Here is a 27,423-nt window from a genome sequence, read left to right as displayed (position 1 = left end):
CCAGACTCCAAGCTAACCATGGCCCGGCACCCGTCGGCCCTGCCAGCTCCTGTGTGCCTTGGAGCCCCTTGTTCAGATTCCACCCGGGCGCGAGGTGTGCAGCCCTCCATGGTTGGAAATGCCTGCGTGCCGTCCTTCCTTGTGGCAGGATGGGATTCCACATGTGGCTGTGCCGTGCTGTCCTCAGTCCCCCAGCTGGTATCCATTTCCTGGGTACTGTGACCTACGCTGCAGTAACATGGGAGCACGGCTGTGCCTCCCACAAGCCATGTCGGATCCTCCGGCTGCATCCCTGCAACGTTATGTGATAGCTGTGTTTTCACACTGTTGAGTGACTTCCATCCTTACACAGAGCTGGGCTACCTTGTACTCCTGCCAACAGCGTGAGCAGCTCCCTTTTCTCCACGTCATCATCACTGCTTGTTCTCTTTTGACTTTTTTATGACTGATTGATTGATTTGAAAGTCAGAATTACAGTGAGAGAATGAGAGAGAGAGAGAGAGAGAGAGAGAGAGAGAGAGAATCTTGCATCCACTTGTTCAATTTCCAGATGGCCACAATGGCCCAGGCTGAGCCAGGAGCCAGGAGCTTCTTCCAGGTCTCCCACATGGGTACAGGGGCCCAAGCACTTGGACCATCTTCTGAGGCTTTCCCAGGCCCAGTAGCAGGAAGCTGGATCAGAAGTGCAGCAGCTGGGACTCGAACCAGCACCCGTATGGGATGCCAGCACTTCAGGCACCAGCTTTACCCACTACGCCACAGCGCCAGCCCCCAGAGGCTCCCTTCATTGATTGCCATGGCCTCCTGCACGGGACTGGGGGTTGGTCTTGCAGAGCTAGAAGCCCTGCTCAAAGAGCCTTGGTGCCATGGTACCGTTAGTGGACATGCTGGAGTAGGTTCTTGTCTCCATGCAAAAAAGAGTCTTGCTGTAAGACAGAAAACAGCAATAAATGAGAAAAATACATCTGGCAAAACTAGGTTCTTGTCCCTATGCAAAAAAGAGTTCTGATGTAAGACAGAGAACTATGGGGGCTGGCATGGTGGTGTAGCGGGTAAAGCTGCCACCTGCAGGACCGGAATCCCATGTGGGTGCCGTTTGGTGTTCTGGTTGCTCCTCTTCTGATCCAGCTCCCTGCTGATGGCCTGGGAAAGCAGTGGAAGATGGCCCAAGCCCTTGGGCCCCTGCACACGTGTGGGAGAACTGGATGAAACTCCTGGCTCCTGGCTTCGGATCAGCTCCAGCTGTTGCAGTCATTTGGGGAGTGAACCAGCCGATGGAAGACCTCTGCTTCTGCCTCCGTAACTCTTTCTTTCACATAAATAAATCTTGAGAGAGAGAGAGTGAGAGAGAGAACTATGGTAAACAAGGTTACATGGTTTAATGGGAGAAAATACAGCTGGCAGGCCAGGTAGTCAGCTCAAAGGCAGAGAAGTGAGCACACAGCCTGTGCCCACACTGGGCTTATCAGGGACTGGAGTCCAGTTGTTTCTCCTTCCCTACTCCCTTTCCTCTGGACAAAGAGTTTCCTGAGTGGTAATTAAGTAAAATGACCTCGAGAATAGCAAAAGGCTGTATCTTACTTACCTGAGCCTCTGGCCTTGAGACTTGTAATTGGATCCATAAAACTGTCAAATGATAAACACGGCATAAAATTGACATCATTTTTTTCATAACCTAAAACCCATCATCAGGTTATAAAACCAAACTTCTGTTGTACTTGTATAAGGGCCTAGGGGGCTAAACGCCACTTCCCTCCCCTCTGGCTATAGTTTCTTTGAAAAGAGAGAGAGAGAGGGAGAGAGAGGCAGTTTAAACTTTTCTTCCTCTCTTTGGTTTGTGGTGTGTTAACTCCACCCCTTTGCTGAGAGAGACCCTGTCTCTCAGCCTGGGGCAGTGACACTTAAAAGTCTCCTAGAATGTAAGCTAGCAATCTCCAGTGGGCTCCTCGCCCACCTGTGTAGCTACTGCTCGGCCCTGTCACCCTGGGACCTGTCTTGCAGTTGTCTGAACACAAGTTTCTTTTAGACAGTCCCAGGTACCTGACTGTTGATGAGGTGTCACCCCAAAGCGCTTGTTAGAGGAAACACTAGGCTCAGATTCAATCTAAAATCTAAAGAGACATACGTATCTATCTCACACATAAAAATGCCAGCGTAGGGGTTGGTGCTGTGGTGTAGCGGATGAAGCCACCGCCTGCAGCGCAAGGCATCCCGCATGGGCGCCGGTTCAAGTCCCGGCTGCTCCACTTCCCATCCAGCTCTCTGCTGTGGCCTGGGAAAGCAGTGGAAGATGGCCCAGGTGCTTCGGCCCCTGCACCCATGTGGGAGACCCGGATGGAAGACTTCTCTCTCTCTTTCTAACTCTGCCTTTCAAATGAGTAAATCTTTAACAAATAGATAAATAAAATGTACTGATACAAATGTCTAAAGTTACAAGTCTAATGATCTTGTTGCGTTGTTATCAGTCACAAAGGTTATCTTAGTAAAGAGTCCTAAAGGCCTAAAAGAGATAAATGTTTTATGAAGTCCTACAGGTACCTTCTAAAAAACTATGTAAACAAGTGCCTTTTGTCAATAATGTTCCTTTTTAAAAAAAGGTTTACTTAGGGGCTAGCACCATGGTTCACTTGGTTAATCCTCTGCCTGCGGCACCGGTATCCCATATGGGCACTGGGTTCTAGTCTTGGTTGCTCCTCTTCTGGTACAGCTCTCTGCTGTGGCCCAGGACGGCAGTGGAGGATGGCACAAGTGCTTGGGCGCCTGCACCCACGTGGGAGACCTGGAGGAAGCACCTGGCTCCTGGCTTCGGATCGGTGTATCTCCAGCCGTAGCGGCCATTTGGAGGGTGAACCAACGGAAGGAAGACCTTTCTCTCTCTCTCTCTCTCTCTCTCACTAACTCTAGCTGTCAAAAAAAAAAAAAGTTTACTTATTTATTATTTGAAAGGCAGAGTCACAAAGGCTTCCTCTGACAACTACAGAGGGAAACTCAGAAAGGAAATTTTCGTATTTACACCGAACAAGTCCTTTGTTCTGGAGGAGAAGAAGGAGATGGGAAGAGAAAAGGCAAGAAGGCGAGACCCATCCCTTAAAAAACCCCAGCCTAAATGTGAACTAGGCACTCTCTCTCCTTACTCTAATAAACTTTGCTACTTTGCTTTCCACTGCTCCCTGTCTCACGGCTGAATTCTTACTTGCACAAAGACAAGGACCCTCAGCTTTTTCTCCAGTGACAATAGCAGAGAGCTGGATGAGAAGCAGAGCAGCTGGGTCTCGAACTGGTGTCCATATGGGATGCTGGCACTACAGGTGGCAGCTTTACCTGTTACACCACAGTGTCAGCCCCAATATTCTCTCTCTCTCTCTCTTTTTTTTTTTTTTCCCGACAGGCAGAGTTCGACAGTGAGAGAGAGAGAGAGAGAAAGGTCTTCCTTTTCCGTTGGTTCACCCCCCCAAATGGTCGCTACCACCAGAGCACTGCACCGATCCAAAGCCAGGAGCCAGGTGCTTCCTCCTGGTCTCCCATGCGGGTGCAGGGCCCAAGCACTTGGGCCACGACAGAGAGCCGGACTGGAAGAGGAGCAACTGCAACAGAATCCGGCGCCCCAACCGGGACTAGAACCCGGGGTGCCGGCGCCACAGGTGGAGGATTAGCCAAGTGAGCTGCGGCGCCGGCCACCAATATGCTCTTAATAAGAGGTTTCAACCCTCTAAAAGAAAACCAGGCTATTCATAAAAATTAAAATATTGTTGGGTCTGTATTTAAATATTTCCTCTTCTAGGTCCCCCCCCCAAAAAAAAACACCCCTTTTTCCATGACTCCTATTGTTTTTGGTAATTTGGGACAGCTCTGTAAATAGATACAAACTAAAATTTAATAATAAACTACAGATTCCAACTGAAAGGGTGTGGTTAATCTAGGTTACTAAAACAAAAGGTAATTCTAATCAATAAATGGTAATTTTTTTTTTATTTTTTTGACATGTAGAGTGGACAGTGAGAGAGAGAGACAGAGAAAGGTCTTCCTTTGCCGTTGGTTCACCCTCCAGCACACTGCGCTGATCCGATGGCAGGAGCCAGGAGCCAGGTGCTTCTCCTGGTCTCCCATGGGGTGCAGGGCCCAAGCACCTGGGCCATCCTCCACTGCACTCCCGGGCCATAGCAGAGAGCTGACCTGGAAGAGGGGCAACCAGGACAGAATCCGGCGCCCCAACCAGGACTAGAACCCGGTGTGCCGGCGCCGCTAGGCGGAGGATTAGCCTAGTGAGCCGTGGCGCTGGCCTTAATTTTTAAAAGTTAAAAAATGGTTACTAACACTTTTATAGTTTAGTCTTGTAATATATGTTATACATACGTTATACGTATGCAGGTTGCATGTCTATGTAAAAAATTATTAAAAACTGTTTTGACTGGCTTGTAGATTAAAAAAAAAGCAGTCATATAAGGCTGCTAAATTAACACAAAGTACCTTTTTGGTACATGTGACTTCAATACATCTCTGATAAGCAGACTGTTCTAAATTTGTTGGTAGAGAAAAACTAAAAATGTTTTCTCAAGTCATTGACATGTTTGTGTTTGGGTTTGCTGGCCAAGCACCCTGCGCTTGGGTTAGGTATTTACAATCATACAAGTACAACAGTGATTTAAAATAATATAAAAAAAAGGTAAAATACAGTGCTCACTGCTCTCTATGAAGTCCAGTTTAAAGTTATCCTTTGACAAATTACTAACACCAAATTTATAGGCAGGTTAGGTAAACCGATCATCATGTTTCAGTCTTATCTGAAAGACATAGCTTTCCTCCCGGGTGTGGTTCTGTCTCACAGGAAAAGCTGTCTAAACACGCCCGTGACCTCGTAGCTTGGCCACCACAGGCTGAGGATGGAACTGAACAGCCCTGACTGATATCCTAGAGGCTGTCTCAGTGCTCTACTTCAGCAGAGACCAAGAAAGAAACAACGAGTTAGGCAGCAGGAGCAATGTACAGCCAACCAATGGCCACTGTCCCCAGTGTCCTGCCGTCAAAGACCCAGCGAGGCCAGCCCACCCCGCACGGCGTCAGGTGTCCATATGGAAAGCCGAGAGATGGGGCAATAGCCGTCCTGACCAAAGCCAGCCTCTCCAAAATCCTGGCAGGAGCTGGGTAGGTGGAACTGCCCTGGGCCCAAAGGGCTTCCTGCTTAGAACCACAGACCCGCCGGCACCGTGGCTCAATAGTCTAATCCTCTGCCTGCAGCGCTGGCACACGGGGTTCTAGTCCTGGTCAGGGCACCGGATTCTGTCCCGGTTGCCCCTCTTCCAGGCCAGCTCGCTGCTGTGGCCTGGGAGTGCAGTGGAGGATGGCCCAAGTGCTTGGGCCCTGCACCCCATGGGAGACCAGGAGAAGCACCTGGCACCTGCCTTCGGATCAGCGCAGTGCGCGGGCCGCGGCGGCCATTGGGGGGTGAACCAACGGCACAGGAAGACCTTTCTCTCTGTCTCTCTCTCTCTCTCTCTCTCTCTCACTGTCCACTCTGCCTGTTTAAAAAAAAAACACACACACACTCACACAACACAAACCGTAGACCCTGCTGGCTCCATGCTGGAAAAGTCCTTTACCTCGCCCAGTCTCCCAGGGGCAGGCCTAGGGTCACACATGGCAGGACTGGGCCCTTCCTCTCGAATTCACTGCCTGTTCTGTACTCCCCTACTGCCAGGCCGGCTAGGTAATGAGAGCCGACAGGATGTCCTTCTAAGGAAGTTCTGGCCTACCCGCCTCCCTCAGTGAGAAAACGCCCTCCTGGTTTAGACAGCACCCCTCCTAGGCACTCTGCAATGATTCAGCCTTTTTGTTTCAGATCCTGTTGGATTTAACTTGCTTGTTGGATCTGTTTGCTCCAGACTTACAAAGCCACTAACGGGTTGGGGGGAGACCTTCAACAGATAGAACAAGCCCCCCAAATAAGAGACTGGTGCTTCTTCCCTCAAAAAGTTCACCAGGGACGCTGCTTCAGGCACTCCGGAAACTGGCTGATTCACGCCTGGTCGAAGCTTGAGGAATCAGCTGCCCTATACAATAAATGGACCCATCCTTTTTCTGCCTCTTTGTATTGGTTTTAAAATTTTAATCTAAATCACTGTTGTATACACATAAAAAGGACAAGATCATAAAAAAATGATCAAATGAGGAAGCTCCCCCATGTCCTGGTCTAGACTGCTTGGAGGATGGTTTTTAGTGGATTCAAATCTCTCCTACGTGCTATGGTTATAATGTTAGGGGTCTCTCTGACTTTTCCTTGTCTTGTGCCCTCGTTTATGAAATATGTCTCTAACTACGTGAAGACCCTGGTCGGGAAAACAAACAGCTACGCATGTCACACTGCTGTCTGACCCGAAGGGTTCTGAGCATCAAGGTGGGGCTGTGGCAGAGGCCTCTGTCTTAACCAGGCTCAGCTCTGCCGTGATTGCAGCTGTGGCAGAGGCCTTCCCAGGTCGGAAGCAGAAGGCGACATCTGTCCTGCGAATGCTATGCGGTCTTTATCTGCTGTGGTCCCTGTCTACGGCTCTGCAGCCACTTCAGGAGCTGCGTGTAGTACAGAGCAATGATGTTAACCCTTGCCAGACCGCAGAAGGCTCAGTTTGTGTGAAAAAAAAAAAAAGAAAGAAAGAAAGAAAAACTCCTCAGTAACTACATTCACACGCCCAGTACTGTTTCAACCCACCATGTCACATTAGAACACCCAACAAGAGGCCAGCACTGTGGCATAGCGGTTAAAGCCCTGGCCTGAAGCGCCGGCATCCCATATGGGTGCCAGTTCTAGTCCCGGCTGCTCCTCTTCCGATCCAGCTATCTGCTAGGGCCTGGGATAGTGGTGGAAGATGGCCCAAGTCCTTGGGCTCCTTGGGCCCCTGCACCCACATGGGAGACCCAGAAGAAGCTCCTGGCTCCTGGCTTCAGATTGGCACAGCTCCAGCCATTGTGGCTATCTGGGGAGTGAACCAATGGATAGAAGACCTCTCTCTCTCTACCTCTCTCTGTAACTCTGTCTTTCAAATAAATAAAATCAATCTTAAAAAAAAAAAAAAAAGAATACACAATCAAATGCATGCAAGTAGCTATATAAGTGAGACAAAAAGACTAAAACCATATAGAAGGGAAAATGCTTCTTTGTTCAGGGCTCAGGATTTGGGCTAAGAAATTCCACCTGGGCCTTATGCCCATATAAGAAAAGACTGTCCTTTTAAGAAGCCTTGGTGTCTTGATTTTGAATCCTGCCTGCTACACTCGCAGCTGGCGATGCAATCCAGGGCGTCAGGGAGTGAACTGCCTGAGCCGTCCCTGCTGCCTCCCAGGCTGTGCATTGTGGGGAAGCTGGAGTCAGGAGCAGGAGCTAGCAATGACGCCCAGCTCTGCTGGAGTGGGGCGCAGCAATCTGGGCTTCCAGCAGCCATGCTCGTTCCCAATGTCTGTTTCATTTTTGCAAAGTTGTATTTATTTGAAAGGCAGAGTAGCAGAGAGATGGAGAGAGAGAGAGAGAGAGAGAGAGAGAGCTCTTCCATCTGCTGGTTCACTACCCAAATGACCACAACAGCCAGGGATTTTCCAGGCCGATGCCAGGAGCTTCTTCAGGGTCTCCCACGTGGGCGACAGTGGGAACAGGGCATAAGCACTTGGACCACCTGCTAGTGTCTTCCAAGGTACATTAGCCAGGAGCTGGATCAGAAGTGGGGCAGCCAGGACTTGAATTGGTGCCCATTTGGGATGCCGACATCAGTCTGTGACCTGACCTGCTAGGCCAGAATGCCAGGAACTGTGAAGAAAGACTGGCCGAGCTTCCCAAAGCAAACGGACAATCATCTCCATATGCAAGAAATTCCGGGTGCCAGGCAGGACTGACTCAGCTCTGCACACTCAATCCCGCCATCAAGACTCAGAGAATTTCATTTAAAAAAAAAAAAAAAAAAAAAAAGATTGAGGAGCTGGCGCTGTGGTATAGCAGGTAAAGCTGCTGCCTGCAGTGCCAGCATCTCATATGGGTGCTGATTTGAGTCCCAGCTGCTCCACTTCCCATCCAGCTCTCTGCTACGACCTGGGAAAGCAGTGGAAAATGGCCCAAGTCCTTGGGCTCCTGCATCCGTGTGAGAGACCCAGAAGAAGCTCTTGGCTTCTGGCTTCGGATCAGCTCTGTTCTGGCCGTTTGTGGCCTTTTGGGGAGTGAACCAACAGATGGAAGACTTCTATCTCTCTCTGTAACCCTGTCTTTCAAATAAATTAAAAAAAAAATTTATTTGCTTGAAAGGCAGAGCAACTGGGCCTGGGAGAGACAGAGAAAAAGAAAGAGAGCAAGCTCTTCTCCACTGGTTCTCCAGGGCTCCCAAATGGGAGGCAGGGGCCCAGATGGGATGCCGGTGCTGCAGGCCACAGCTTCATTTGCTTGGCCACAGGCCCAGGGCTAGAGCCGCAGAGCGTTTCCGGGGCAGCAGGAAGGAATGCACTTGTCACGAGGAAGGCCCCGCACCCACGCAGCCATGTTACAATCAGGTTTCCCATCGGAAACTGCAGAGACCAGAGGCCAGCGGCGGCCTGGACAGCTTCCAAGAGCACCGCGGACTTCCCAAGCGGCGGAAGGAGAGAGGTGTGTTTAGCTCACGGCTGTGAAGACAGCGGGTCAGACAGCACTCCCGAGGGCTTCAGAGCTCACAGCAGTGCACGATTCCAGAGCCCGCGGGGCAGGAGACCAGCGCGGGAGCAAGACGCCGAGAGAGCTGGGGCCGGCACTGGCCCGTCATTCCCTGGCTCTCCAAGGAGCTTAGGCAGGTCTGGGGCGTCTAGTAAGAGGCCTCCTGTCAGGTCCCTGCCACCCCCGCCCTGGGTAGGCCCGTGAAGAGGAGGAGCAAGGACCTCTGTGGCCGCCCATGAACCTGGCCGCCCTGGCCACTCCCTGTACCCTGTGGCAGCACCATCAACACAGCAGTTGGCTCCCAGCAGAGGTCAAAGGCCGATCTGGGCTCCCATACTAAGAGAACAGCCCGCACCTGGGGAGCACGGAGAGTGTGCTTAGATTGTCCTGCCTAGTCCCTGGTGCCTGGGGGACTGGGGTGGGACAGGTATAGCCAGAGGAGGCAAGATATCAACAAGACAGCCATGGGGCTCCTGACCGGAGACGTCTTGGTATCCCTGGCCATGGCCATGGCCATCTTCCTGCTCCTGGTGGACCTGATGCACCGGCGCCAGCGCTGGGCCGCACACTACCCACCAGGCCCCATGGCACTGCCGGGCCTGGGCAACTTACTGCAGGTGGACTTCCGGGACCCACGGAGGAGCTACCACCAGGTGAGAGAGGGGTGGTGTAGGCAGAGAGGACCTGGGCTCCATGCAGCTGACGGTGGGGGAGGGTGACCCCAGGGGAGGACACTGCCCTGACCCTGGCTCTGCAGCTGCGGTGCCGCTACGGGGACGTGTTCAGCCTGCAGCTGGCCTGGACGCCAGCGGTCGTGCTCAATGGACTGGCAGTTGTGCACGAGGCACTGGTGACCTGCAGCGAGGACACTGCGGACCGCCCGCCCATGCCCATTTTCAACCACCTGGGCTTTGGGCCACGCTCCCAAGGCAAGGAGTGGCGAGGAGATGGGGTCTGGGGGGTCTGGGGGAGGATGACTAATCAGGACAAGGACTAATGGGGGCTGTGAGAACAGAACCAGCGAGGGGCACAGGTGACCAGGAGGTTGGGCAGGTGGGGCACCCGGCCCTGGGGGAGACACAGGGGGCATGAGCAGGGGTGGGCCCAATCCTTGGTCAAGCCTACCACTCTGCCCCACCCCCAGGGGTGATCATGGCGCCCTACGGACAGGCCTGGCGGGAGCAGCGCCGCTTCTCCATGTCCATGCTGCGCACCTTTGGTCTGGGCAAGAAGTCTCTGGAGCAGCGAATGACTGAGGAGGCCGCCTGCCTCTGTGCTGCCTTCGCCAACCATGCCGGTGGGTGATGGGCCAAGGGACGCAGGCAGGCAAGGGGCAGGGAGCTAAGGGTGACCCCTGACTACATCCCCACCCCCAGGACGCCCCTTTAGCCCCAACGCGCTGCTGAACAAAGCCGTGGGCAACGTGATCGCCTCGCTCACCTTCGGGCGCCGCTTCGAGTATGACGACCCGCGCTTCGTCAGGCTGCTGCACCTGACCAAGACCGTGCTGGAGGAGGATTCTGGCACAGTGCCCTCGGTGCGGGCTCAGACACTGCGGGCGAGGATTTGCATCCATGCGGGTGGGGCAGGGGCTTCCCGGAGTGGCCACCTTGGAAGGAAAGACCTGGAGCTGGAAGGCCTGGAGCTGGGACATCCCAGACCCCAGCATGCGGCAGGCCCCAGGGCAGCCCCCACACCAGGATGAGGAAACCGTGCGTCCTGTGGGCCTTGGGAGCCACGCAGCACAGCGTTGGTGGACTTTATCTGTGTCCTACATTCCAGAAGAGCAGGGGCACCCAGCTGGGGAGAGCGGGTCACTGGGTCCACCAGGAGGGCGCTGCACCTGGGGCTGGTCTAGGTGAGCTCTGAGCACAGGGAGACCCTACCCTCCTATGAGCAGGTGCTGAACGTGGTCCCCGTGCTCCTGCGCATCCCGGGCTTGGTGGACAAGGTCTTCTCTGGGCACAAGGCCTTTGGGGACATGCTGCTTGAGCTAGTGACCGAGCACAGGATGACACGGGACCCCACCCAGCCACCCCGAGACATGACGGACGCCTACCTGGCCGAGGTGGAGAAGGTGAGAAGATGAATGGAAGGGCGAGGGCAGGGACGGTGAGGCCCCGCGTGTCCTGGGGGTACCTGGGTGCCGCACAACAGTCTAGGACTCGGGCTGCCAAGTAGAGAAAATGTGGTCATCTGGGGCCTCCTCCCTCTGCCCCTGAGCCCACGCTCTCTCCCCACCCAGGCCAAGGGGAACCCTGACAGCAGCTTCAGTGATGAGAACCTCTACTCGGTGATTGGTGAACTGTTTATCGGGGGGACGGTGTCCACGTCGGCCACACTGGTCTGGGCACTCCTGCTCATGATCCTGCACCCGGAAGTGCAGCGTGAGCCAGCTGGGGGCAGCTGTGGAGGGTGGGGCTGGGTGAGGGAAGAGCAGGCAGTCCCCTGAGCCACACCTGTGGCCCCAAGCACTGGTTGGCTCTGCCTCCTGTGACCTCCTTGTATGTGGGCACAGGCACAGCACAGGAGGCAGCAGAGTCTGTGCTCAGCTCAAAGGGAACTGACTTGCTATGGGGACGCTTGTCTGTCCAGGCCATGTCCAACAGGAGATAGATGAGGTCATAGGCCCGGCGCAGCAACCAGAGATGGGGGACCAGGCACGCATGCCCTACACCACTGCCGTGCTTCACGAGGTGCAGCGCTTCGCAGACATCGGCCCACTGGGCACACCGCACATGACATCACGGGACACTAAAGTGCAGGGCTTCCTCATCCCCAAGGTAGGCCGGGCCCCCTCATCCCGGCTCAGCACCCTTGCCCACTGGTGGCCCCAGCACATCCTCCTACAGTGAGTGGATGGAGCCCAGGCCACCCAGCCCTCCATGCCCAAGGTGCTGACCAGCCCACAGCCCAGGCTGGGTTGGGTGGGTGCAGAGCAGAGCCAGGACCCTTGTGTCCACACAGAGCCTCGGGAGCATGGGGAAGACAAACTAAGATGTGCCACCACATGTCCTAGGAAGTGCCTGCAGGGACAGGCAGCATCAGGGGTGCCATGGCTGGTGTCACACTTGGCTCTGACGTGGCTGAGCAGTACTTGGGCTGAGGGCTCCTTGAAAGAGTCCAGGTGGGTGCAGGTCAGGCCTGGGCCCTGAGAATGGGGTAGGGTCTGGAGTCCTCCCAGCCCAGGCCCCTCTCAGGACAGAAATCCTCTGCCCAGGGCACAGTGCTGTTCACCAACCTGTCATCGGTGCTGAAGGACGAGGCCGTCTGGGAGAAGCCCTTCCGCTTCCACCCGGGACACTTCCTGGACGCCCAGGGCCGCTTCGTGAAGCAGGAGGCCTTCATGTCTTTCTCCGCAGGTGCATGGGGTGCCCGGCTCCTGGCCCTGGCCCTGGGGACAGTGGGAGGATGCAGCCCAGGCTCACTGAGCCCCTGACCCTCCACAGGCCGCCGCGCGTGCCTCGGGGAGCCCCTGGCCCGCATGGAGCTCTTCCTCTTCTTCACCTGCCTGCTGCAGCGCTTCAGCTTCTCGGTGCCCGCGGGACAGCCCCGGCCCAGCGACCACGGCATCTTTGCTACCCTGGTGACCCCGGCCCCCTACCAGCTGTGTGCTGTGGCCCGCTAGTGGGGGCACCGAGTCCCCAGCCCACCCCCAGCAGGGCCCTGATGCACAATAAAGCAGTCTCCTGGCTCCCCTGTGGTTTCTGAGTCCACCCTTGGCCCCTGGTGAGCCCCCGATGTCATGGGTGCTCAGCCACCTGCCTGAGGCCACCCCCACCCCTGCCTCATCTGCCTTACCTGTCTTCTGGATGCATCTCAGACCTGGGACCGCGATGCTTAGCCTGCCACATCCTCCCATGAGCCTCACCCCTGTACTGTGTTGGTGACCACGGTCGTGCAGCAGTCTTGGCTCTGGGTCTGGGGAGCAGGAGGAGGGTGCATGGGCGATGTGGGGCATCAGCCCTGGCCCTGGCTGGAGAGAGTGTTGGGGTCCCCAGACCTCCCTCAGGCTCTGTGATTGGCTGGAAGCCCCCCCAACCTGGAACACTGTCGTCCTCACTGCTGTGGTTTAGTATAACCACAGGACACAGACGCAAGTCAGCAACGGGAACAGGCGCACAGGGCCAGATCCACCAAGACCAGCCCCGAGCTTGCAGGCGGTCTCTCCCAGGATGCTCAGCGAGACAGGGCTTGGTGCTCCCAGCACTGTTTTGTGGCAAGTGCTGAGAAGGCCAAGAGCCCGCACAGCTGCCCAGCACCTACAGCTCAGGGTTTTGCTGGGGGTCAGTTATGTGGACATGGAGCTGATGTCAGTTCCCCAGGTTCCAGCCTTCCTCCTCACCCTGGAGGTCACAGTGACACAGCCCAGGGCCCCAGCCCAAGGACACATGGTGGGCATCAACTCCATGGTATGGTCAAGACTCCAGGCATGGGAAGGCCCTGTGGTCAGGAGGGCAGTCCTAGGTCCCTGGGCATGTTTCCCAGCTGCCTGTGTAGAGTCCATGACTTCTCGAGGAACGTGGGGGTTGGACCTCTGCTACTGCACATACCCTCAGCTCTTACTCAGAACAGTCCTTTCTTGGAGCATCCATGTTCTTGTTTACAATGTAGTGAAACCTGTATCGTGAAAGTTATGCTGTTGGGGGGCTGGCGCTTTGGTGTAGCGGGTAAAGCCACCCCTGCAATGCCGGGATCCCATATGGGTGCTAGTTCCAGTTCTGGCTGCTCCACTTCCAATCCAGCAAGCTGCCATGGCCTGGGAAAGCAGTAGAAGACAGCCCAAGCCCTTTGGGCCCCTTACCTGCGTGGGAGACCCAGAAGAGGCTTCTGGCTCCTGGCTTCAGATCAGCCCATCTCCAGCTGTTGCAGCCATTTGGGGAATGAACCAGAGGATGGAAGACCTCTCTCTGCCTTTGCCTTTGCCTTTGCCTCTCTATAATTCTGCCTTTCAAATAAATAAATAATAGAAAAGAAAGTTATGCTGTTGGAACAGTGGAAAAATCCAGGTAAACAGGTTGACTAGTGGTGTTCAGATGTGCGTTGCTATGCCTTCTTATCTGTGCCTCCATGGCAACTGGGCAGGTCCTGGTGATAGATGCATTTTCTGCTAATGGCCGTTACTGTGTGACCCTGTAGAAAAGGAGCCAGCCCTTGAGGGCTGCTGCTGTGTTCCGGTCAGCTACGCTGCCTCATTTTCTCCCTGAATAAGGACGACCCATCCGCCTACAGCTCCGTGCGTGTTCTTTCAGCTCCCAGCCCTGCGTGCCAGGGCCCTGGTGATGGAGCAGTGGGTCAGGCGGCCACTTGTGATGCCAGCATCCCATAATGAAGTGCAGTTTCAAGCCCAGACTCTTAGGCTTCTGCTCCAACTTCCTGCTAATGGTACCTCTGTCATTTTTTTAATTCTTAAAGATGAGATTTATTTATTTATAAGGCCAAGTGACAAAGATGGAGAGGGAGAGAGAGAGAGATCTTCCATCTGTTGGGCTACTCCCTAAATGCCATGGTGGCCAGGGCTGGGCCAAACCAAAGCGAAGAGCAAGAGCCGGGAGCTCCATCTGGCTCTCCCTTGTGGATGGCAATGGCAGGAGCACTTGAGCCATCAACCTCTGCTTTTCCAGGTGCATTGGCAGAGATTGGATTGGAAGTGGAGCAGCCCAGACTCAAACCAGCACTCTTAAGAGATGCTGGTGTTGCCAGTGTTACCTTAATCCACTGCCCCACAACACCAGTCTCGGTTCGTATTTCACTTAACGAGGTGACCTGCACATAGCAGTAAATGGCAGGTTTCCATCCTCTTGTGTAGCTGAGCGGTCTTCCAGCTGTGTCCGAGCCACATTTCTTTCACCCTCAGGGGTGCTCTCCTGGGCTGCGTGCTTGTGCATTTTGTGGCAATCGTGCCGCAGCAGACACGGCAGTGCAGCTGGCTCTTTAACGGGTGTAACGGGTGTTTCCATTTCCTTTGCACGTGCACCTGGAGTAAGATTACTGGAGCGTGTGCAAGTTCTATCTGGAACATTCTGAGGCGCCTCCACATTCCCAACAGCTAGCTCTAAGTCTTTCCTTTCTCCACAGCCTGGCTGCGACCTGTGATCCTTTGTCTTTTGAGGAAAATCCTTTCTAACCAAGAGTGTGGTCGAATTTCAGGTGGCCTTGATGGGCACTTCCCTGGTGACTGGTGATGCTGAACATTCTTCTCATAGCTGTTGGACACTGGTGTGTCTTCCTATGAAAAATGTCTGTGCTATCTATTGTCCATCACTTGTTAACCATCAGAGAGAGACCTCACAGAGAAGAAAGACGGAAGGCCCTCAGCACAGTGGCCCCTGCTCCTGGGGTCCCAACCTGAAGACCCTCGAGCTAAGTACACGTGCGCATGGGTGTCAGGGACCCCGCTACTGGAGCCGAGATCTGCTGCCTCTCAGCGTGCACGTTAGCAGGAAGCTGTGACTGGGAGCAGATCTGGGACAGAATGGGTTAGGCTGCTGCCTAACTTAAGCTGCTGAGTCAGATCCCTGCCACCGCCGTTTTGTAAATGGGCTTTTCCCTGTCAGTGAGCTGACTGCCTCACACGTTCTCATGATGAACTCCTTGCCTGTGTGCTGTTCACACTGCTTTCTCCCATTCTTTGGGTTTTCTTTCCACTCTGTTGACTGTTTCCTTTGCTGTGCAAAAACCTTGTGGCTTGATCAAATCCCACTTATCCTTTTGCTTTTGTTTCCTGTGCTTCTGGGGTCTTCTCCATGTACTGTTTGTCCACTGGAATGCCCTGAGATCACTCCCCTGCTGGAGTTCAATTTGCAAATGTAGGGATCTGGTTTCACTCTTCTGCAGTGCACTTCCAGGTGTCTGCAGTGCAAGCTCTGCGAACCACTTTGGAAGCTCAGTTGGCTGTCACTTCATGGATCCCTCTAGGCTCTCTATGTGTGAGTTCTCTACCTTCTGATATTATCTTTTGACTTGCATCTTTTTTCTGTTTGAAGAGCTCCCTTTAGCATCTCATATATGACAGGTGTCTCTCATATGTTGTTTGTCTGGGATTGGGTTTGAATTTCCTTCATGTCTAAAGGATAGTTTTGCTGGGTACATTATTGTGACTTGGCATTTTTTTCCCTTCTGTGCAGTGACAGTCTCATTGTAGTCTCTCCTGGCCTGAAACATTTGTGCCTGGAAGTCTCTGGGTGAGAGACATGGGACCCTAATTTCTCTCCTCTTGCAGCTTTGAGATTCCTTTACCCACTTGCATTTTAAAGATTTATTTGATTTGTTTGAAGGTAGAGTTATAGAGAGGGAGAGAGGGAGGGAAGGAGGGAGAGAGGGAGAAAGAGAGAGAGATTGCATCTGCTGGCTTGCTCCCCAAATGGCCACAACAGCCTAGGTTGGGCCAGACCAAAGCCAGGAGCCTAGAACTCCACTCGGGTTTCCCACGTGAGTGCAGGGACCCAAGAACTTGGGTCATACTCTGTTGCTCTTCCAGGTGAGTTAGCACAGAGCTGGATTGGAAGTGAAGCAGCAGGACTTGAACTGGTGCCCATCTGGGACTCTGGCACTGCAGGTGGCAGCTTAACTCACTGCACTGACATTTGCTCTTGAACTACTGTCCATAAACACTTTGAATTTCATCCTTTTTTGTCTCTATTCTCCTCTGTGTATTTTCAAATAGCCTGTCTTCTAGCTCACTAGTTGTTTCTTCTGTTTGATCTGTTCCACTACTGATGCCTTCTATCCTGTTTTCACGTTGAATCCATGTAATTTCCAGCTGAGGTTAAGAGTGAGCAAGTGGGGTCCAGTGTAGAAAGGAAATGGAGATTACATAGAGGAAGTAGAATACCATGGGTTTGGAAAGTCTGATGGGAGAGGTAGGGACAGGAGCAGATCAGAACCTGGGTCTCCTAGGAGCTTCTAGGAACTGGGGAGTTGGGGGGTGAGAGGGTAGGGAGTCCTTCTCCTTCACCTGCCAGACCTCTCCACTTCCCACCTCGGGAGTGCAGGGGGAGGGAAAGGACCTTTGTAACCGCCGTGAGCTGAGCTACCCTGGCCCCTCCCTGTACCCTCTGGTGGCTGGCAACAAACAAGCAGGCTCAGGGCAGAGGACAAAGGCTTGTTTGAAGCTCCCTTTATAAAGGCACAGCCTGGCCTGGTTGGGCAATGAGAGGGTGGTGAGAGTGCCCTGGCTGGTGCCAGGCAGTGAGCAGCGAGGCAGCCATGGGGCTCCTGTCGGGAGAGGCACTGGCACCCCTGGCCGTGGCTGTGGCCATCTTCCTGCTCCTCGTGGACCTGATGCACAAGCGCCCACGCTGGGCTGCCCGCTACCCGCCGGGCCCCGTGGGCATACCTGGCCTGGGCAACCTGCTGCAGGTGGACTTCCGAGGTATCCCGAACTGCTTCCGTCAGGTAAGGTGGTGGAGACGGAGGGCGGCAGAGGTGGGGGACCCAGCAGAACAAGGGGAGTGGGTGGATCTTGGGCTGGACAAGGACCGGGTGAGACCAGGAAGCTGGTGTCAGAGGCTTCCAGGGGAAGGGCCCCGAGCGGGCCTGGGACAGTTGGGATTTCCCAAGGCAATGCCTGGGAGGGCAAAGCCCGGGGTGGGGCAGGACTTGGCAGCTTTTAGCCCCTCCCCCCGATGGCACACAGGTTATGCAGGCCCCAGGGCCCCTCTGATTACATCCCAAGGAGAAGGTTTGGGGTCGGGAGCAGGGCCCTGAGCACCACTGGAATCAAGGAACTGAGGCTGATGAGAGATGCCGCAGCCTGGTTCCAGTCTTGTCACTGTTCACCTCTGTGACCCAGGTTCTCTCACCTGTAAAACGGGATGGGTCTGCGCCCCACTGACAATGCTGTGATGCTGGCAAGGCCGCAGCTGGGTGGTGGGGCCCAAAGGGGATCCCTCAACCAGGGGGACAGGACTCCCAGGATCAGGGGGTCACGACTTGCACCTGCCCACATGGGGTCCCCAAGGCTTACCGGGATAGTGGGACAAGCAGCTCTCGGGGACCTGGTCTTGATGGATGCCTTGACCTTGGCTCTGCAGCTGCGTTGCCGCTATGGGGACGTGTTCAGCCTGCAGCTGGCCTGGACGCCTGTGGTTGTGCTCAATGGGCCGGCGGCGATGCGGGAGGCGCTGGTGACTTATGGCGAGGACACCGCGGACCGCCCATACTCACTCTCTTTGGAGCACCTGGGTTTTGGGCCCCAAGCTCAAGGCAAGCGGATGTGGAAAGACTGGGTCCCGAGGTGAAAGGGGGTCAGTGACCACGAACAGGTCATACAGGGATGGTGACCTAAACATGGGATCAGCAGAAGCCAGAGACAGCCAGGGCCAGGGTGGAGAATACATCAAGTAGGTGCCCAAGTGAACAAGAGTTTGGGGGTGATGGCTGCTAGATGGTGGAGTGAGGGAGGAGTTTAGGGGTGTGGGTAGGGGCAGTGCCACCTACTGGCCATGCCCACAAGTTTACTCCCGGCCACAGGAGTCATCATGGCTTGCTATGGCCATGCATGGCGCGAGCAGCGCCGCTTCTCTGTCTCCACACTACGCAACTTCGGCATGGGGAAGAAGTCGCTGGAGCACTGGGTGACCGAGGAGGCTGCCTGCCTCTGTGCCGTCTTCTCCGAACATGCTGGTGGGTGATGGGATGAGGGACACAGGCAGGCAGGGATGGGGAGCCAGAGGCAACCACCTGATAGCACCTCCACCCTCAGGACACCCCTTTAGCCCCAAGGCACTCCTGAACAAAGCCATTGGCAACGTGATCGCCTCGCTCACCTTTGGGTGCCGCTTTGAGTACGATGACCATCGCTTAACCAGGCTGATGGACCTGATAGAGATCATGTTGGAGGAGTCAACAGGGATCTTGCCACTGGTGCGGGGCTCACGGAATTCCGTGTGAGGATTTGCACATACAGGGGTAGAAAGGGGCATTCATGGAGAGGCCACTGCAGCAGGTAAAGCGTGGAACCGGGAAATCCCAGACCACAGCCATGGGAGAGGAGCCCAGAGTCCATGGCCCCGGGAGAGGGAAGAAAGCTGTCCCTCAGTAGGGCTGGGTGCCAGGCAGCCCGTGAGATCTGAGTTCAGCTTTGTCTTTGGCCATCCCCAACCAGGACAGGTTCATGGTGGGGATGGGCAGCCTGAGGCATGGCCAGGTGAGCCCCGAGCACAGGAAGATCCGCCCTCCTCTGAGCAGGTGCTGAACGTGATCCCCATACTCCTGCGCATCCCGGGGTTGGTGGACAAGGTCTTCCATGGGCAGAAGGCTTTCATGGCTCTGCTGGATGAGCTGGTGACCGAGCACCGCATGACACGCGACCCAGCCCAGCCTCCCCGGGACCTGACGGACGCCTTCCTGGATCAGGTGGAGAAGGTGAGGCAACGGCCAGGACAGGTGCAGGGCAGGGGGTTCAGGGTGCTGTGAGGCCCAGCCAGACAAAGTGGGGCCTGTGCATCCCCCTCCTACCAGGCCCCTGGCTGCCAGGGACAGAATGGGAGATCATGTGGGGGCTTCTGTCCCTCTGAGCCACTCCTCTGTCCTGGCCCAGGCCAAGGGAAACCCTGAGAGCAGCTTTAACGATGACAACTTGCGCTTGGTGGTCGCTGACCTGTTTGTTGCTGGCATGTTCACCACATCATTCACACTGTCCTGGGCCCTCCTGCTTATGATCCTGCACCCGGATGTACAGCGTGAGCCGAGCTGGAGCTGCGGGGAGTGTGGGTCGGGGGAGGGCAGTCAAGGGCTTCTGAGCTTAGCCTGGACACACTGCTGTGGGGACGCTTGTCTGTCCAGGCCGGGTCCAGCAGGAGATCGATGAGGTCATAGGGCCGGCGCGGCAACCAGAGATGGGGGACCAGGCGCGCATGCCCTACACCACCGCCGTGGTTCACGAGGTGCAGCGCTTCGCGGACATCGTCCCATTGGGGGTGCCTCACCAGACATTGCGGGACATTGAGGTGCAGGGCTTCCTCATCCCCAAGGTAGGCCGAGCCCCCTCACCCCGGCTCAGCACCCCTGCCCACACATGGTCCCAGCATGTAGTCATAGAGTGAGAAAGATAGAGCCCAAGCCACCAAGTTCTCATGCTCCAGGCATTGATTGAAACACCCTGAGTGGTTTGGGTGCAGAACAGAGGCAGAGCCTGTGTGTATACACAGAGCCCCCGGGAGCAAGGGTAAGAGAGAATAGAATGTAGTACCAGTTGTCCCAGGAACAAGTGCCCGCATGGATAGGTGGCATCATGGTGCCATGGGTGCTGTGACACTCAGCCATGACATGGCTGAGCAGTACTTGGGCTGAGGGCTCCTTGAAAGAGTCCAGGTGGGTGCAGGTCAGGCCTGGGCCCTGAGAATGGGGTAGGGTCTGAGGTCCTCCCAGCCCAGGCCCCTCTCAGGACAGAAATCCTCTGCCCAGGGCACAATGCTGTTCACCAACCTATCATCGGTGCTGAAGGACGAGGCCGTCTGGGAGAAGCCCTTCCGCTTCCACCCGGGACACTTCCTGGACGCCCAGGGCCGCTTCGTGAAGCAGGAGGCCTTCATGCCTTTCTCCGCAGGTGCATGGGGTGCCCGGCTCCTGGCCCTGGCCCTGGGGACAGTGGGAGGATGCAGCCCAGGCTCACTGAGCCCCTGACCCTCCACAGGCCACCGCGCGTGCCTTGGGGAGCCCCTGGCCCGCATGGAGCTCTTCCTCTTCTTCACCTGCCTGCTGCAGCGCTTCAGCTTCTCGGTGCCCGCAGGACAGCCCCAGCCCAGCGACCAAGGGGCCCCTGCTACCCTGGTGACCCCGGCCCCCTACCAGCTGTGTGCTGTGGCCCGCTAGTGGGGGTACCGAGTCCCCAGCCCACCCCCAGCAGGGCCCTGATGCACAATAAAGCAGTCTCCTGGCTCCCCTGTGGTTTCTGAGTCCACCCTTGGCCCCTGGTGAGCCCCTGATGTCATGGGTGCTCAGCCACCCACCCCTGCCTCATCTGCCTTACCTGTCTTCTGGATGCATCTCAGACCTGGGGGCCTGATGCTCATAGAGGACATCTTGCCATGTCCCCCATTGGCCGCACTCTGGATGTGTGTTGGTGACCAAGGTCGTGCAGCAATCTTGGCTCTGGGTCTGGGGAGCAGATGCAGCATGCATGGGCGATGTGGGGCGTCAGCCTTGGCCCTGGCTGGAGAGAGTGTGGGGTCCCCAGACCTCCCTCAGGCTCTGTGATTTGCTAGAAGCCCTCCCAGAACTAGGAATGCCGTCGTCCTGACCATTGTAGATTATTCCATCCAAAGGACACAGATGGAAGTCAGCAAGACTTTAAAAGGCACATGGGCCCACACTTACCAAGACCAGATATTTGCCTCCAGCCAATCGCTCCAAGGGACTCATCCAGACAGAGCCTAGTGCTCCCAGCAGTTATGTTGACAGGTGTAGAGAGGCTGGGAGCCAGGGCAGCTCCCCTGGGCCTGCTGTCCAGGGTTTTGTTGGGGGTCAGTCATGTGGACGCGAGCCCCCATGTGACTGTTGTCAGTTACCCAGGCCTCAGCAACCCACTACAGAGGTCAAATGCTACAGCCCCGGGCCCCAAATAAGCAACATGGTAGGCATCAACTCTGGTGTGGGCAAGGCTGCAGGCATGGGAGGGCCCTGTGGTTGGGAGGGGCAGTCCAAGGCCACAGGGGTGTTTCCTGAAGCCTGTGCAGGGTCACTAAAGTGAGCGGTTCAACTCCCCCATCTGATAGGTACTTTTACTGCTCAGGCCACCCCTACAGCTCTTACTCAACGTGTCACGTGTCTGTGTTTGTTAGGGAGTGAGACACACAATCTGAAATTACTCAGGGCGGGCTTACCACACTGTTAGTGTGCAGCTGGCACAGCTGTCATCACAACTCTCATTGGTTGAAAATGGACTTATCAAACATCAGTTCCTTTCCACCCCGGGGCAGCCTCCATGCTGCGTTCTGGTCTGTCTCGAACCTCACCACTAGAGGGCAGTCATGCGCAGGGACTCCTACTCCAATGGACTGGGCTCTGAGGCCTTCCTAAAGAAGCATCCACGTTAGCAGCTGTCAGTACTGCTGTCATCTTTAATAAAGATTTACTTAGTGCGCTTTCCAGCTGAGCGATTTCTGTCTGGTTTGTAAGAATTACGTCCAGGGGCTGGCGTTGTGGCACAGTGGGTCAGGCGGCCACTTGCGATGCCAGCGTCCCATAATGAAGTGCAGTTTCAAGCCCAGACTTAGGCATCTGCTCCAACTTCCTGCCGATGTGCCTGGGAAGGCAGTGGAAGAAGACAGCACAGCTACCTGGGCCCTGCCACTCTCCTGGGAGACCTGGGTGGAGGTCCTGCGTCCATATTTGGCCTGGCCAGACCAGTCTATTGAAGCCATTTGGGGACTATACCAGCAGCAGATGGAAGACCTTCCTCTCTCTCTCTCTCTCTCTCTCTCTCTCTCTCTTATTCTTTGTGCATTGTGAGGTGTCTGCCATTCTGCATCTCAAATAAATAAATCTTCTAAATTTCCTTCCATCCTTTGCTCACCATTTGTTTCCATAATGAATCATTTCTTTGCATTATTCTGCACTCAGTGACTCCCCTTAAACCAGCTGTTTGGAATTCTCCATCTGAGACTCTGCATGTATCAGCTGCTAGCTGACTGGCTGCTGACACCTTACATCAGTCACTATGTGAAAGTGTGGTTCCCTCAAAGTTCTTCTTTTCTTGGCCGTTTCCATGGTTTTCTTTGAGCACAAGTGAACTGCGCACATGAGCTGTTGATTTAGTCACTGGGCAGCCTGGCGTTGGGACTGGTGGCTCTGGTGGCCGGTTCGGCTGCCCTTTCCACATGGCTTTGCTGTTCTGCAGACAACCTGGTGAGGGGCAAGAACCCAATCACAGGAGCCGTCACCACTTCTCCCCTTGCCTGGACTCGCAGGGAGTGGAATCAGGAGCTGAGGCATGGGTCCAGGACTCCGGTCCAGGGCTCAGGTGTTCTAACTGGTGCCTACTGAACGGCCAAACACTTGCGCTGAGTGGGTAGATGGGTGTGTGTGTGTGTGTGTAAGATTAATTTATGTGAAATGCAGAGATAGAGGAGAGAGAGAGAGAGAGAGAGAGGTCTTCCATCTGCTTGTGCCTCCCCAAAATGGCCACAATGGCCATGGCTGGGACATCCTGAAGCCAGGGGCCTAGAGCTTCTTCCTGGGCCACTGTGGCCATTTGGGGAATGAACCCATGGTTGAAAGATGTCTCTCTCTGTCTGTCCTTCTGTATCTGTAATTCTGCCTTTGAAGTAAATAAAATACATCTTTAAAACAAGTAGGCGGATTGAAATCAGCAGAGGTGCCTGGGAAGGAGTCCTGGAGAGAGCCAGCACAGGGTCCACTTGTCCACTCCCAGGAGAGTCACACAGATGGGATTTAATTTCCCACAACCATGTGTGAAACATGTAAGAGTAGGTTTTTGTTGTTGTTGTTGTTGTTTTTGACAGGCAGGCGTGGACAGTGAGAGAGAGAGACAGAGAGAAAGGTCTTCCTTTTTGCCGTTGTTTCACCCTCCAATGGCCGCCGCGGCCGGTGCGCTGCAACCAGCAGCACCGCGCCGATCCGATGGCAGGAGCCAGGTGCTTCTCCTGGTCTCCCATGGGGTGCAGGGCCCAAGCACCTGGGCCATCCTCCACTGCACTCCCTGGCCACAGCAGAGAGCTGGCCTGGAAGAGGGGCAACCGGGACAGAATCCGGTGCCCAAACCGGGACTAGAACCCGGTGTGTCGGCGCCGCAAGGTGGAGGATTAGCCTAGTGAGCCGCGGCGCCGGCCAAGAGTAGTTTTAATATTTAAGCTACTTATTTGAAAGGCAGAGAGACGGAGACTGGAGACAGACTGAGAGCTCTCATGCACTGGTTCACTCTCTAAATGCCTGCAATAGCTAGACCTGGGCCAAGGATGGAGTCAGGAGCTGGAACTCAACCCAAGTCTCCCATAGGAGGAGCGGGAGCCCAACCACCTGTGCATCCTCCCTGTCTCCCAGGGTCTGCGTCGTGGGGGGAAGCTGGCTCAGGCCAGTTCTGGTATGGCAGAGTGAGTGAGTTCTGCAGAGAGCAGGGTGTTGCAGGCGGGACCAGCCAGCATGCTGGAGGCTCTGCAGCTGGATATGCTCCCCAGGCACACGTCCCTGTGGGTGCGGCTGTCTGAACTTCTAGGCTAGATGCAGGGCCCCAAGTACAGTCAGGGCAGCTAAACTGAGCCTTGGCGTCCGAGGGTTTTACTGGGGTTCGGTCTGGTTGGCTTGGAGTGGCAGTGTGAGTGACACTGGCCGCCAAGCCTCCAGCCTCTCTCGAGGTCACACGGGTGCAGTAAGAAGTTCCCACCGTGTGTTACACGGGAGCAAAGGCTGTTGAGCAGGGGCTGAGGCTCCAGGAGCACAGACCCTGTTATCAGGAAGAATGATCCTGAGCACAAAGGCCATCTCCCAGGAGCCGGTCAAGGTCCCAGTACTTCTCTGCAGGGCTGAGGGTGTGAGCATCCTGCACCTGCTGGGCAGCCCCTGCACTGCACAGGGGCTCATCCACTCCAGGCCGCGCTGGGACCTCAGCAGACTCTCCATTCACCCCCATCCATCCTCACTTGGCCGTTTGAGCTCAGAACCTGACAGCTGCACCTGTCCTAAATCCTGAGCCTACCACTGACCAAGCTCTGCTGCCCAGGTTGGAGACAAAGGCAGTTCAAAAGCCTGGATTCTGAGCCAGGGGCCAGATGGGCTGCTGAGAGGAGGCCTCTCGGTCTGGAGGTGGTGAGAGGCAGCACCCAGCCTGGGGGCCCCCACTGGAGGCCTGATTCTACCCGCCAGACACCAGGGACCAGCAGCCCAGCCAGCACCATCACATCTATTACCTCACTTCCTATACAACGCCCCCAAAATGTTGGAGAACAAGGAGACAATGGCCAGGGCTCAGTTAGTACACAGGGCTCAGTTAGTACACAGGGCTCAGTTAGTACACAGGGCTCAGTTATACACAGGGCTCAGTTAGTACACAGGGCTCAGTTATACACAGGGCTCAGTTATACACAGGGCTCAGTTAGTACACAGGGCTCAGTTATACACAGGGCTCAGTTATACACAGGGCTCAGTTAGTACACAGGGCTCAGTTATACACAGGGCTCAGTTATACACAGGGCTCAGCTAGTACACAGGGCTCAGTTATACACAGGGCTCAGTTATACACAGGGCTCAGTTAGTACACAGGGCTCAGTTATACACAGGGCTCAGTTATACACAGGGCTCAGCTAGTACACAGGGCTCAGTTATACACAGGGCTCAGTTATACACAGGGCTCAGTTAGTACACAGGGCTCAGTTATACACAGGGCTCAGTTATACACAGGGCTCAGCTAGTACACAGGGCTCAGTCGTCCAGCACCAGAACATTTCCTGGACAGCCCCATGAGCTCACTGGAGTGGGTCCCCCTGAATCTCCCGTCCCTCGAGGCATGATTGGGGCCAGGCTGCTGCCCAGGGAGGTGCTGCCTCCCAAGGCCAGTGCCAGGCTTTGTGTCCCTCAAAGTTCCATGCCCAGATGTTGGTTCCCAGGGTGGGGATGTGAGAAGGAGTGGCACAATGAGCTGGGGCACACAGCAGCCAGTGGGTGGGTCACTGGGGGAGCTGTCCTGAGAGGACCAGTGCTGGTGTCGAGAGTGGCTTAGTTCTACGGAGAGTGGGGTGTTGCATGCAAGACCAGCCCACACGCTGGGGTCCTCTCCTTGCTGGCCAGGTTCTTCTGTGACTCTGCAATGCTGTGATGCAGCCAGGACCAGGAGGCCGGCACCAAGCTCTTTAACCCTCCAGCAACCAGAATCCTGAATCAAGTCTGCGTCTCTCCCCTGATAAAGCACACTAAGCCGCTGACATTTTGCTACAGCAAGTGCAAACAAACATCCAGGTAGGACTGGAGTGGAGGGGATTGTGTCTGGGGTTCAAGCCAGGACCCTCCACTGAGTGCTCTGAGAGGCGCGGTTTCAGGTTTGGCCACGACAGGGAGTCAGTCCTGGAGGCTTCAGTTCTGTTTGAGGCGTGGGCTAACCTGGGTCCACACAACAAAGGGCAGAGGAGAAGGGGCTGGAGTGGGTGCCCAGAGGAGGAGATCTAGGTCTAGACCTTGACCTGCTACCCACTGGTGTTCCTCACTCTGTCCTCCCCACCCGTGAGAAGGTCAGTGGCCACCACGTCCACTCTGCCTGCTCTGACTTCTGGGGCCCTGACCCTGGCTGGCCTGGAGCCCCCTCTGAGGACAGGGACTGTGCTTCTGCCCCTCTGTGGTCCTGGGCGCATTGGCAGCTGCCAAGTAGACGCCATGCTACTCTGAATTCAATGGCTCCTACGCATACACCTTCTTCCCTTGTCCCCACATCTCAAGATGCTGAGGGTAAAGCCCCAGATGGAGATTCACACGACCCAGCCCTGCCCACAGGATCTGGGCTGTCCCCACCCACGCCACTCCACCCCTCCCAGCAAAGCAGGCCACCAAGCTCATCTGGACTTGCCTGGGATGCCAGCCCTGGGTCCACCAAGACTCAGCAGTGCCAAGTGAGAAGCTTCCACTCTCTCAGTGCCTGTGGCGACATCCAGGTCGGCAGCCTTGCCACATTTGGAGTGTGGGTCTCCCCTGCTCTTGCCGGGTCTTGTAGTAAGTACCTGCAGCTTCCAGAGCGCAAAACAAAAACGTCTGTGTTCTAAGAATTCGAGTAGCATCCGGTTTCTCAATGGCAGCTCTTACAGGCAGAAGACAGGAAATGTGTTCAAATCTGGCAGGACAGTAATTTCCTAGGGAGATTTCTACTCAGTCCCCCTTATGGGCAAAGACACTAAGGACATCTGGAGGCCTCCAGCCTCTCGAAGAGCCCTTGGGTGAGCAGTGACATTAGGGGATGGGCCCATTTCTGAAACCCAGCACTCCCACAGGACCAGCCTGTGGTAAGTCTCAAATGTTTCAGAATCTGGGGGCCGGCGCCATGGCTCATTTGGCTAATCCTGGCTGTGAGAAGGGAGGCACAGCTTGGAAGCAGCTCAGCATTTTACCAGGAGGTCCTGCCCAACCCCAACACCACCACAGCAGGCCCAGTCGCCCCCAAGGAAGGCGCCCAGGAGATTCCTCTCTGCCCATTGCCAAGTGGGATGCCCAGTCTGATAACTGTGGCAATAAAACCTCGCAAGGAATGTAAACGATTTCTCACCCAGCAAATCATTTGTTCAGGAGAAGAGGATGGAGGTCAGGAGAAACCGCAGGAAGAACTGGACCCTGTTCCCTGTAAGTCCCAGTCTGAAGACCGACTGCCCCCTCCACTCTTTCCTGACTGCTGCCGGGCCTGGCAGGCGTATTTCTCTCAGTTCTTGGCTGAGTTGCCCACGTGCTGCCACGTGCATTCGCGTCATTAGAATGTGTAACTTTGCTTTCCCCAGTCTGAATGGCGAGGCACTGTTTCTCAGATTCCATCTGGAGAGGTGCCCATCTGTTCTGATGGACACTCTACCTTGCTGACCATTCCTCTGTCTCATGCCTGTATTCTTTCTTGTGAGAAGACAAGAACCTCTATCCCACCCACCTCTGCCAACACACCTACATGTATCATAATCCAACAATCAAAAGATACAAGAAATTTGGAGTAGGCATTTGTGTTAGTGGTGAAGATGCAATTTAAAGGGGACAGCACAATGCCGTAGAGGGTAAGGCCACTGCCTGCAATGCTGGCACAACGCATGGGTGCTGGTTGGTCCCCAGATGGCTCCACTTCC

At 55.2% G+C, this 27,423-nt stretch overlaps 2 protein-coding genes across 2 annotated transcripts; both read left to right on the top strand.

Annotated features, from left to right (window-relative positions):
• The first annotated feature begins 8,465 nt into the window (after positions 1-8,465).
• Positions 8,466-12,353, top strand: LOC100349036 (cytochrome P450 2D17). Its single transcript, XM_002721376.5, has 9 exons — positions 8,466-9,312; positions 9,417-9,588; positions 9,804-9,956; positions 10,036-10,196; positions 10,560-10,736; positions 10,905-11,046; positions 11,255-11,442; positions 11,880-12,021; positions 12,109-12,353. Exons 1-9 carry the CDS (start codon positions 9,124-9,126, stop codon positions 12,285-12,287), a joined length of 1,503 nt encoding a protein of 500 aa, XP_002721422.2. The 5' UTR covers positions 8,466-9,123; the 3' UTR covers positions 12,288-12,353.
• A 4,514-nt stretch (positions 12,354-16,867) lies between these two features.
• On the top strand, positions 16,868-20,476 carry CYP2D23 (cytochrome P450 2D/I). The gene is given in 9 exon segments (NM_001168395.1): positions 16,868-17,056; positions 17,695-17,866; positions 18,134-18,286; positions 18,366-18,526; positions 18,851-19,027; positions 19,203-19,344; positions 19,448-19,635; positions 20,069-20,210; positions 20,298-20,476. Coding segments are annotated over 9 exon segments (1,503 nt in total).
• Positions 20,477-27,423: the final 6,947 nt, after the last annotated feature.

The sequence above is a fragment of the Oryctolagus cuniculus genome, chromosome 11 (genome assembly GCF_964237555.1).
Source record: "Oryctolagus cuniculus chromosome 11, mOryCun1.1, whole genome shotgun sequence".
Taxonomy (NCBI): domain Eukaryota; kingdom Metazoa; phylum Chordata; class Mammalia; order Lagomorpha; family Leporidae; genus Oryctolagus; species Oryctolagus cuniculus.
The sequence above is the reverse complement of the archived record's forward strand: the minus strand, read 5'-3'. Positions and strand labels throughout refer to the sequence as shown.

What these genes read in the sequence shown, in the direction of transcription:
- LOC100349036 (XM_002721376.5), top strand. Translation starts at nt 9,124, where the DNA reads ATGGGGCTCCTGACCGGAGACGTCTTGGTATCCCTGGCCATGGCCATG. An exon ending in AGGGCTTCCTCATCCCCAAG is followed by an intron (nt 11,443 to 11,879) that starts GTAGGCCGGGCC and finishes TCCTCTGCCCAG; the next exon opens with GGCACAGTGCTGTTCACCAA. An exon ending in CTTCATGTCTTTCTCCGCAG is followed by an intron (nt 12,022 to 12,108) that starts GTGCATGGGGTG and finishes GACCCTCCACAG; the next exon opens with GCCGCCGCGCGTGCCTCGGG.